This window comes from Leiobunum rupestre, chromosome 4, assembly GCF_980474605.1.
Source record: "Leiobunum rupestre chromosome 4, qqLeiRupe1.1.hap1, whole genome shotgun sequence".
NCBI lineage: Eukaryota > Metazoa > Arthropoda > Arachnida > Opiliones > Sclerosomatidae > Leiobunum > Leiobunum rupestre.
The window spans coordinates 36,988,385-37,000,718 of record NC_143387.1 but is presented as its reverse complement, the minus strand read 5'-3'; the positions used below and the strand labels follow the sequence as shown (position 1 = coordinate 37,000,718).

Here is a 12,334-nt window from a genome sequence, read left to right as displayed (position 1 = left end):
TTTTTTATCTGGTGATTGAGGCTTAGTGTTCTTTCCAAAAAAAAGGGTGCCATTCCTCAAATTCTCCAAACGGTGTGCTAAAAGCTTCTGCTAGTATATCTGCCCAGGGATCTACCATCGAGCGTCTGCTATAGACAAAATACATACATCATGAAGGAATGCAAACATGTGCTATGGGATTTGAAAATCTTCATAAGCCAAACTACATTTTTTTAGCCGCTAGCGTTCGGATTCTCGGAATCGGTTATAGTGAAGTGCTTAGAAATGTTACATTTCTATTCGCGATTTATCATATGCAAATTTCACGAACAACAATTTTATAAACCAAGATTATGGTCATCACAAATTCAAGGGGCTTATACTTTTACCGTTATTACAAAAATAGGCAAGTTAGTTTTATATATCAAAAATTATGGAAAGCTAACACGTGTTTTTGTTTTGGCCCTTAGTTGTTAATTTAAGACTTCTGACTACTAATACAAAACGACACATAATGAAACCAGTGAAAAAGAAACGTATTAAAAAACCCTATAAAGAACTCATTCAAGGTACTGACACTAAAAATAAATGTTGCAAATTATTTTATGTAATACAGTTTTGGGTTTTGGTAAAACAGTTCTTGAAAAGTATCAGAGGGATTTGACAAGTTCCAGACTCAAATTTCATCTAGTTTCCAGCAATATTTCAAATATTCAGAAAGAAGAATCTTTAAATCTTCAAATGGTGAAGTTGCCAAAAATGTCAAATGAGCTACCCTCGAAACAAGAGAAATCTAAAACAAAAAAATCAAAAAAAAAGAAAAAAGATGAAAATATAAATTCAAGCACACGGCTTGCTAGAGAGTCATCCTATTTTGCTAGTTTGAAATCGTATATCACTGTGTGCCTTCATGTTAATATGGTAATAGTGTGATATAATTTAATTATTAATCAATTAATTAATTATCACTTTTTTTCAGCACCAACAAGCTCACCGAATATTGAAAAATTTCAAATTTAACGACAATGACAAAACTTATTCAACTCTCCTCATAAACTCTGGTGTATTTGAATTGATGATTCAAGGATGGGCCTCTAAAGTAAGCAATTAGTATCCTCTACTTTACGCAAAGGACTTTATACTTTATGTCGAAATAGGGGAATTGGAACATGTTGTTGGAGTTGACGGATATTCTTAAAGAAAATGGTTTCAAATTTAGTCTAAGCATTTACTCGTCGTTCCTAGAGTGTCTTAACAGACAGCCAGTTGTCAATCTTACTGAAGTTGATAAAATTCACAAGCAACTTCAGGCAGATGTAAGGGAATTTCTTAATGTTGTTTTCTAGGGTTAGTTTTTCTTTATTAATTGTATATTTTCTTTCTTAGGGCTATTGCTTTCAAGACATTTTTGATAAATGTAAATTTGTGGGAGACCAACGAGAACAAATTCTTCAAGTTAGTGAAATTTATTATGTTTAGACATAAGAAGCTGATGAAAATATTTTATGTAGGCTATTCGCAAGTTGATTCCCAATTACAGCTACAAACAACCTATTTTTCCCACCAAATATTCATGTAATTTACTTGAAAAACTAAACGAAGATCCCTCAATTGTAAGTTACAGGGAATCCTCAATCTTTACCTCGAATTATATGTAAAAATTGCATAATGTAGAGTAACATCTATCCGGGTATGGAAAAAGCTTGCACGTTGGATGATCTTCAGAAGTATTCTTTGGCCCAGTTTGAGCTGGAAAAAAATGGTCAAATAAGGGTTAAAAATATCAATCATCAACAGAAAAACAACGAAAAAACTTACTTTTTAGTGCGTAATTAATTATGTCGCATGTTTTTACCAGTAACATTAAATTTTAAATAATTTTATATTAGCGGAAACAACTTGAAAGTTGCGAAAAAGAATGGAGAGAGGTTTTACGTTTATCATTCTTACAGAATCTTGAATGTGTATGGAATCAGTCAAAATGTAATATCATTTAATTCTTGTTATTTTGTAGTTCTCAATCGACAAAATATTATTCATTTGCAGATAATAGAGGCTTAACGGTGTATCCTTATTTAGCTGTGTTGGATGTTAATGATTATGTTGATGTAATGATGCAAGAGATAAAAAATTTAGCTCTCGCGTCTGAAACATACAGCTGTGCTTATGTCACCCTCAGTTCCATGATTGGAGAGCAAGTCATGTTGAAGTATATGATGTGGGTCAAAAAACAAAATGGTGTTACCGACAAAGTACGTTTTTTTTACAATATTTATTCCATTCTGTTGTCTTAATTTGTACATTACATTTTTCTTAGCTGCTGCTAATTTATCAGAAATACCTCCAACTGATCTCAGATCCGGAATATAGCACGAAATACACCTCCCGTGATGTTTTGAGGAAAATAGAATCTGAATCTTCTCAAGGCCTTTCAATTGTAATATTACAATACCAAGAACTTATTTAGGGTACTGAGAATGTAGGTGTGTGCCTTCCAGATCAGTTAGCACGATCTCCTACTTAGCTCACTGTTATCAATAGCAAAGTAATTGGTGCATTCTACGCATGTGCCAGCCTTGATTTTTGGGTATCGAGCCGAGCTCCGAGTATGAAAAATTTCACTTTTCTAGTATCGAGCTGAGCTTTAATATTTTATCGAGCTTTTAGGCTTGGCTTAGAAAGTGGTTTCGAGTACTCGAATAATTAGGCTTAGCTTAAAAAGGGGGTTTCGAGTACTCTAATAATTAGAGTTAGCTCTATCACTAGGCTCTACTATTTCTTCATTAAAAGAATATTTACCGCCTGAGCTTTTGCGTTTATTTGAAGCCATATCTGTAAAGTCTAAATTAATAACTGGCGATACTAGGGATTATAACAAGAAAATAGTGGATTGATAAACCACGAAACAGATAGGGCACCCTACATTATATAATTTATATTTTTGGTTTCGTTTTCTACATTTAAAATCAGTAACCAATCAGAAACCACTAGGGCGTTTCGCTCACCCAATAAGAGGTCTTAAGGCTGGACCAAAGGGAATTTTTTTAGTAGGTTTTCCCACCATTTTTAAAAACTTGCGAGCAGTGCCTAATAGTTTCGAGTACTCAAAAGTTAAGCCTAGGCCACGATTATAGGCTCGAACCCTTTTCGAGCTTTTCACCTAAGGCTTATCGAGCTTCGAGTACTCGAACAAAATTGAGTACTCGCACATGTCTACTGCATTCTCAATTATTTTTGAAAAAGAAAAATTTAAAACAAGTGCCCAGTTGGTTCAATTTGAAATACGATTTTCAGTCTGGCTTAGGTAGTACTTGCTTTTTTAAATGGATTGGCTCATATATTCTCATTAACCTAAATCATGAATCTATTTAAATAGATTCATGCTAAATAGTTTCTTGACAGTACATATTATCAGAAGTATATACATATCTCTGTACAGTTTATGTTATTTTCTTAAAAGATATACCTTCACCGACTCAATCCCCCTTTGTTCCCCAATATGTTTAAAAGGCCAAATACAACGTTGTAGCATAAATTAAGTTGTAGAGTGAAGTTTCAGAATAGGAACTTTGTGATTTCGAATTCTCTTTGTTTGGCAAATTGTTTTCCAGGTTATTTTATTGGTGATAAATCTGACTGAGAACTAATTTTGGTCTCAAATTTGATAACAACTTTAGTCAGAAAATAAGAAAGTGTTTATAATAGTCAATTTTAAATTCCACTTTACTATTTGGAAAAACTATAGGCTAGTGTCAGATTACTAGGAGTTTCAAAAGCTAGTAACAACTTATGGAGTGCTAACAATCTTGTAATGAACAACGTCGAAGAGGTAAAAAAGACCAACAACGCTTGGGGAAACTAAAATATATTTAATAAATTAACCCGATACGCGGTACTTCGGCCGATAGGCCTTCAAGTTGAAATTACAAGATTAGACTAGCTAAAAATAGAAACACCCGACGTGATAAATAAAATTTCAAACATTCCGTTAGTTAGGCCTTCAAGGCAAAGTTACAAGTTAAGACTATCGGCCGAAACACCACTAGTATCTGTACAATTTATTTAGTAAATATATTTTAGTTTCCCCAATCGTTGTTGGTCTTTTTTACATCTTTGACATAATAATAATAATAATAATCAGCTAGGCTAATTCCCAAGGCGCCACCTTAGGCCTAAGTCCTCAAGCGACTTTTAAAGCCATTAATTCAGGTGGCCGGGTTACAATGCGTTATCTCTAGACCAACGGTGGTTCTCGTTTTCTAACAATCTTGTCCCACATTATAGAGATTTAGTGGAAAAGATTTATAACTAAAAAATTTGGCTTTAGAGAATAAGGCGAGTCATATTTATGGCTATTATATGTTTATTATTTTGAGGCCTGATGTAGTTTATGCTGCCACGGGCTTGTAAAAATCTGAATAGGTACATATGTTTCTCTTTTTTATGTACTATTTAAATAACTATCTCATAAGAGATTTGTTATATACTTATGATATTAACCTTTTTTTTTCTCAGTAATTGAAATTATATTTGTAATTATAGGATGTGCCTTTTATTAATTGGCCCTATAATGTGTTAATTGGTGTAAGTATAGAGTGTGCGATATCTTATCATTCTTAACTTACTACATTTTTTTTTCTAATGAAGGTTGGAAAGTTCTTACTTGAGATAATTATTCATGAAGTTCAAATTAGCGCTTATATTCTGAAAAGCAATAAAAGTTCTTCTAAGTATGTCTCTTAAATAGTAATTTGACTGGTATAGAAACCCAAGTTTTATAAATTTTGTAAACTTTTAAGAAAAGTTCCAGCTTTCTACAAGATTTTTCGTCAAAATGGTTTTAAGTTGAAAGAGGAAACCAAACCTCATCCTTTGATTTCTGAGCTTTATCGAGTCACTCAAAACGAGCATTTGACATTTAGTGCGACTGTCGTTCCTATGAGTAGTCCGCCTCTTCCGTGGATTTCTCCAGTGTGTGGTGGTTATCTATTGATGCAAAGTAACATTCACAGGAATATTGGATTATTTGTTTTACTGTTCATTAACTCACTTTTAATTGTAGCCCATTTTGTTCGTCAAATTGCAAATCAATTTATTGTTGAAAACTATCCTCCACCTGAACTTTATCCCTGCATGGATTCGTTAAATGTTTTGGGAATTTGTCCATGGAGTATCAATAAGCCGGTAACTATTTTATAATCCAAATGATTTCAGTATTATTTATAGTTAAAAGAAATGTAGGTTGATATAATTTAACCATTATCTACACTGATTTTGATATCTAATTGATACCTATATGGCAAATCTATACTAATTATTACTTAAACAAATATGATGTTTGCTATATCAAAAGTCTAGTTTCTTAGCTATCACACCCCTTGTTTTTAAATTGGGCTTTAAATAAAATAAAAACCTGGAAAAATTTTTGATTAATCCAAAATCTATGCATAGGTAAATTTGCTGAGAAATTAGTATCAGTAATTTCTTGATGAATAACTTAAGCAATTAATAGAATATTATCTTCATTCAGTAAAAAAACTAATTACATGCATACCAATCAGTTTGTGCTAATTATTTTTTTAAGGTTTTGGATCTAATAATAGATCTGTTTAACCGTGATGGAAGTAAAGAACTGGATGTACCTCAACCTCCTCATGTTTTACATGAACCAGATAAAACCTCGAGGTTTGACTAGTTTAAATATAAGAAATGAGAGAAAGTCAGTATGAATTTTAATCTTGTAGGGATAATCCAATCACTGTAAATGCCAAGCTAAACTATGAAAGATTGGTCTATAGGCAAAAAAAGGCTGAAATGTACTCTTTGTGGTGTGATACTCTCTATAAGCTATCCATTGCGAATCACGTATGTTTATCTCTTATGTTGGTTTAAATAAATATTGGTATTTGGGGTGATTTAAACGCTTTGACAGTTTCGTGATCGAATATTTTGGTTTCCTCACAACATGGATTTCAGAGGTCGAGTGTATCCTACACCACCACATTTTAATCATCTTGGTATTTTGACCTGTTATGATTTAGTCAGTTTTAACCAAAGTATATATCTCTTAGAGAGAAATAAACTCAGGGCCGGCGTTAGGGGGGCGCGCATCACAGTGCTATCTGCGGGCCACGCATTCAGTGTCAACCTTTTTTGAGCTCCTATCTTATCTCTTGCTGCAGACCGTAACACCGGGCCTGAATAAATTAATCCATCTCCATGTAGATTTATTAAAAATTTGTTGGGTGTGTACCTCTTCCTTCCCTTTTGTCCATCTTTTAAATCGGTTGAGGGGAAAAAGAAACATATAAGAGTACGCTGCTTATATTCTTAGCTTGAAACACGTTCCGTTTGCAGCTCATGCATTTTTTCAAAATATGATTTGTAGGATAAAAAATGGTGGGCTAAATCCTGTGAATTTGTAAAAACAATGAGATTTTAAAACTCTAATCTTCATGTTTTTTTTGTCATTTGAATATTTTGAATCCTAACCTATAAGAAAAAAAACTGTTAAAACTTTGGTAAGATTATTTTAACTCCATTGATATCCAATAGAAGCATTCAGTCACAGCCATCTTTGAAATTTTGTTGGTACAAGATCACCAATATTATGGTGAACCATGGATTTAAAATTTTGCTTACATTAAAAACTTTTAATTTAAAATAGAAGTTTTTTATCCATAATATTATTATACGAAAGATTCAAGGTACAGCGGATTCATGAATCTTTCATATTCAAGAAAATTTTGGATTCTTCCCACCTCTAGTGAATATGTTATTCTAAAAACTTTCTAGAACTATTCTTTAAAATAAATAAGGTTTATAAGTAAGCCGAGGTGCAATGAAATTAATGCCCTTAGGAGTCTGTGAAGGAACATGTTTCATTGCTTTGACTGGGATGGATATTTCTCTATTAAGAGATATATTATGTACTTTTGGTTTTTGTTAATATTCATTATCTCAGGCAGTGATTTGGTTCGAGGAATTTTGTTATTTGCCAATGGAAAACCTCTCGGTGAAAATGGTCTCAATTGGTTGAAAATTCATGCCATTAACTTGACTGGTACCAAGAAACGGTAAAACTATATTTAAGTCATGTATTGCAAAGAATACACAATGTTTGATGGATTTTTTAAGGGAATCTGTGGAGAATCGCTTGAGGTATGCTGATGAAATTATTTCTGATATAATTGATTCTGCCGATAGACCTTTCGAGGTATGAAATATTGATTTTAGCAATGTCAGGAAGTTTTTTAATTCTACTAAATTTAGGGTAACAAATGGTGGATGAAATCAGAAGAACCCTGGCAAACATTGGCGTGTTGTATGGAAATAGTGAAAGCAATCAGATCTCCGGATCCAAAGAACTACATTTGCCATTTCCCGGTGCATCAAGATGGTTCATGTAATGGTCTTCAACACTACTCCGCCCTTGGAAGAGACTTTGAGGGGGCCCAACAAGTTAATCTTTATCCCAGTTCAGTACCTCAAGATGTTTATACTGGTGTTGCTAATTTGGTTGAAGAACAGAGAGCTGCAGATGCTGCGGCGGGTATACAAATAGCCCAAGCTCTGGAGGGTTTTGTCACAAGGAAGGTTGTAAAACAAACTGTTATGACAATTGTGTATGGTGTAACTCGATTCGGAGCTCGCCTTCAAATTCACAAACGTCTGCAAGACATTGAAGATTTCCCCGATGAGTATGCATGGGCCGCTTCTATGTATTTAGTCACGAAAACGTTTCATAGCATTCAGAAAATGTTTACAGCTACTAGGCATATTCAGGTAAATTTTCACAAGTAATTATCATTTTTTGAATTCTTGGTCCAATGTAAAAGTTTCTTTTAAGAATTGGTTCACCGAATGTGCCCAATTAATTTCAAAAGTGAAAGGGGAGCCAGTGTGTTGGGTTACACCTCTCGGCTTTCCCATCATGCAACCTTATCAGAAACATTCAAAGCAGGTACTTGAAAACTAAGTATAAGCAACATAATAGCAATAAGTATGACACTTGTAGCTTTGTCCATGCATTTTTTTACTAGTACTGCCCATTTGGCCAGAAAATTAAAATTCAGCCAATCAGATAATACTCTTAATATGGAGGCCTATTACTACATGAAGTGAATGTTTTTAATAATCATTTCTAACGTCTGATTCAGTAATTCAACATTTTGCCAAAGAAAACCTTAGTTTTAATTTTTAAGCTTTATTAAAGCAAGTGACGGCTCTAGTATAGTACTTGGATGGTACTATTGACAGCTTGCGTAACCTAGTGTATTGGTTGAAATTTCCAAAGCTTACGAATGAGAACTAAATCTTCTCTGGTTAAACTGAAAAATTGGCAGAGCTTCTTGTTGGGTGATAAAATTTAAAATTTAACTCTGCACCTACGATATGAGGCGATACTTTACAGGATCTTTTTGGTGCAATACAGAATACCCTTTAATTTGTTCTCTTTGGAGTTGCTTTTAATTTTGTTAAATTCAGGCCCGACAAGAGAGTAGGGAAGCCGGTACAATTTACCGGGGCCCGGGTTTGAACAATGCAGGTATACTTCACCCTGGTTTATCTCAGAAAGAATATAGCTATCTACAGTACTAAAGGCTCTTTTTGGGGCCCGGAATTTATATTTTACCGGGGCCCGGGACCGCCCTCGGTGGCCCTGGTTAAAATAGTAAATTTTGAACTCTTAAGAGATTATGTTCCTAAAAGTGTGTTGTTCAGGAAGTCAGCATTTAGAATTTTTTTAAGAGTAGCGGTGCTGAATAGGAAGTAGTAAACAATTAACTCAGTGTCATACTTATGGCATAAGAAAACCTTGTTTATTTCTATGAATTTAGTTTAAACTTATTTAGTACTTTAAAAATGCACTTAATTATTTTATTCCATGAACCCTAATGATTTTAATATTTTTGTGTTTCTTTAGGATGTATATTTTACATCTAAAGCATTTAATAAACGTTCTGGTGTAAGCGGGTAATTAATTTATTTTTACTAAATATACTTTTTTAGGTTTTTTAATTTATATGTTAACTTTTACTATGCAGGCAACCAAATATTTTAAAACAAAAGAATGCATTTCCTCCGAACTTCATTCATTCGCTAGATTCATCCCATATGATGCTTACTTCTCTATTTTGCCAAAGGTATAACGCATAAGTATTTATAAGAACATGATACTATTGTTATTTGAGGGTTGCTACAGGTCATTCAAATCAGAAAATTTTTAAACTGGTCTAGAAAGGTCAGGAAATTTTGAGAATTTGTAAAAAGTTGGAATTTAAAATTATCTTGAAAATTTTATGATTATGTCGTTGTAATTTTACTCTAGCTCTCTTACTATTATAAATTTCTAGAATGTTCTGGTCAATTATAAATGTTCCAATAATTGTTTTTAGTTAAAACATAAAACTACAAAAGTAAATTTTTAACTTCTGATAAAAGTAAATTTCTAACTTCTGATAAAAGTAAATTTCTAACTTCTGATAAAAGTAAATTTCTAACTTCTGATAAAAGTAAATTTTTAACTTCTGATAAAAGTAAATTTTTTACTTCTGATAAAAGTAAATCATATATAAATATTAAGTTAATAATTGTCAAACTTTGGCCTTAAGAAGATCAGGCAATTTCAATCTGATAATATGGTGGCCACCATGTTTTGAATGACCTAAATACGTTTTGTTATTTTTTCATATTAACTGTTAATATGTTTTTTGAAACAGAGAAAGAGTATTGTTTCAAGCAGTCCATGATTGTTTTTGGACCCATCCAAACACAGTGGACGCAATGAACAAAATCTGCCGAGAGCAATTTGTTGCATTACATAGTCAACCTATCCTGGAAAATCTGTCCAAGTTCTTAGTCGATAATTTTGCATTTTCTGAAGAGTAAGGTTTTTGTTGTTTTAAACTTATAGATATTTCCATATGTCACATAATCACTCATAACATGTTGTGCCTTTGTATAACATTTCTACACAAAAAAATTTCAATGAGAAAATGACTCTTGAACATAGAATTATTGGACCAAAAATGAAAATTTCTATATTGCTTGTGCTTTTGAAAAGGTTACCATTCGAACAAAATCTTGTGATCACCATGCACAAGCTACACAATCGATAGTCAAACGCTAAAATGCATGTTTTCATAAGGAAGATGTAAAGGATAGGCTTTATGGTTTTGAACCTGCCATCCCAATACCCAGTAGTCTGGTCTCAGCCATTTGAATGGCTTTTTGATTGAAAGCCAGGTCAAACTTTGGCTTGAGATGGAGATGGTAGGTCAGAGGAAGGCCAAGGAGTTTATCCCTGGTCCTTGTAATAGGAGAGCTCTCTAAAAGCAATAACAGGTTGGAAGTGAGAGAGGATCCCTTGCAGAGGAGGAGACATCCCTCATGTACTTCTCAGCTGTGATTTTTATGCAGCCCATAAGTTTGAGCATCTTGGTATGCACAACCTTTCCAACACCTTGGCGAAGCAGCTTCCAAACTTTGAAGTTGATAACACTTTTTCATATACAGAGTATTAAATTTCCCATGCACTAGTTTCATTAAAGAAAATACCTTCACTTATGGTAAAAAACTAAAAATGTTATTACTAATACACTTTTGTATTCTATAGAAATATTAATGCGGAAATGAAGGAGTCAAGACGACAATTAAAAAATGATTTTAACAATGTATTAATGAAAATCCCTTCAAGAGGCAATTTCAATTTAGAAAGTGTTTTATATTCAACTTATTTCTTTAGTTGATTGTTTTGTAGCAGCCTCAGAAATGAATTGACCATCTGAAATTTTAGGTGTATAGTATTATTGTATAAATAAATTTGTTTGTTTTTTTTTATACTTAGTCATTATTTTACTGTTTTCAAGATAAATTTTTTGCTTGTAGCGAAGCGTGTCTATTGAGTTTTAAAGTTGGTGCATTTAAGATTGATTGGCTTCAGGGCTACACTTGACTTTTATTATCTGGGACCTCTACCTTGTGCCTCTTGGAGGATTTTACCAGCATCATGAGGTTCCTATCCAAGGGGTCTGTGACTCTTGATAACTTTGTATAGGCCTTGATTATCTTATTCTGAATCACTGAAATCTGAGCCAAAATTTCGAGAATATAATATTAAGTATAACTTCTTTTTGTTTTTGAGAATCTAATGATATCTTTATTCACGTTAAGAACAGAGTAGCTTCTAAGTTATAAGTGTAACAAATTTTTGAACTAAAGAATCATGCAGTCTAATCACTGATTCGTATAGGAATCAAAGAATTATAAGTTTCTAACGTTAATTTAAGAATTATTATTAATTGATTGTTGATATTCTTAACCAAAGCTCTCAGATTGTACTCAGAAGTGCATTAGAAAATAAACTGAGCAGTCTTAAGTTGCTTCGAGAAAAGTAACAAAATATTTTGGCAACCCTGTTTTTAGTATTTATTCATGTGTTTTTGAAACACAGAGAAGGAGTCTCGAAAACTTGCAAACTATGATCAAAGACAGCGGACGCTATCAGTGGCGTCACCGGGATTTCAAAACTGGGGGCGCTTAAGCCATAAGCACTGGTCAGGGCGTCCTAGTGAGAGATATGGGGGAGGGGGGGGGGAGCTCCTAAAAAGGTTTGTAAAGTTGAAACAATGAGGCCGACTAGGTAAAATTAAATTTTTTATGCCCATTTTTAAGTTCGAAGAAACTTTTCGACAAGTGAATTGGAAAAATTTAGGAGGCGCTTTTCGGAAATTTTAGGTGGCGCTTCAGAAATTTTACAGGTGGCTCAAGCGCCGCCTAAAACACCCTAGCGACGCCACTGGACGCTATGAACAAAATCTGCTGAGAGCAATTTGTGGCATTGCATATATAGTCAACGTATCCTGGAAAATTGGCACCAGTTCTTGTTCACATTTTCATAGGTTTTACTAGTACACTTTTGTATTATCTAAAGAAATTAATGGGGAAAAAGTCAAGACAACAATTAAAAAAACATTTTAACAATGGATTAGTGAAAATCCTCTCAATTTAGAAAGTGTATTATATTCAGCCTCAAAAATGAATTAGGTGCATTGTATTGTGTAAATAATTTTTTTAACACTTGCCATTATTTTTCTGTTTTCAAGATGATTTTTTGGTTGTAGCATGTCAATCGGGAGTTTGAAAATCGCTCCTTTTAAGATTGGATGCTTTAATAAGTCACAAGACCAAATACATTGCGTCATATATCCAAGGAGTCACGAGAAAAACGCAGAATCTATATTCTGGAAGTGTCAAATATAGGCTCGAACGAATTCTACTTTAAAGTATATCGAGTTAGCTTGTTTAAGTAATTTGGAATTAATTTTTTAGTTTATTTTATTTAATAACCTAT

The 12,334-nt window shown here is 33.1% G+C and overlaps 1 protein-coding gene across 2 annotated transcripts; it reads left to right on the top strand.

Annotated features, from left to right (window-relative positions):
* Positions 1 to 240: 240 nt before the first annotated feature.
* LOC149947630 (DNA-directed RNA polymerase, mitochondrial-like) lies at positions 241 to 10,775 on the top strand. 2 transcript variants are annotated; one of them, XM_090172311.1, is made up of 26 exons: positions 241 to 385; positions 450 to 548; positions 617 to 900; positions 959 to 1,078; positions 1,137 to 1,295; positions 1,366 to 1,434; positions 1,491 to 1,592; positions 1,654 to 1,803; positions 1,869 to 1,962; positions 2,026 to 2,231; positions 2,297 to 2,416; positions 4,522 to 4,563; positions 4,627 to 4,709; positions 4,779 to 4,978; positions 5,042 to 5,163; positions 5,564 to 5,664; positions 5,724 to 5,844; positions 5,912 to 5,996; positions 6,944 to 7,055; positions 7,117 to 7,195; positions 7,252 to 7,764; positions 7,829 to 7,942; positions 8,906 to 8,955; positions 9,027 to 9,125; positions 9,702 to 9,866; positions 10,598 to 10,775. In XM_090172311.1, exons 1-26 carry the CDS (start codon positions 265 to 267, stop codon positions 10,728 to 10,730), a joined length of 3,543 nt encoding a protein of 1,180 aa, XP_090028437.1. In that variant the 5' UTR covers positions 241 to 264; the 3' UTR covers positions 10,731 to 10,775. The 2 variants fall into 2 exon arrangements, with proteins under 2 accessions (XP_090028437.1, XP_090028438.1); XM_090172312.1 differs by lacking the exon at positions 7,829 to 7,942.
* Positions 10,776 to 12,334: the final 1,559 nt, after the last annotated feature.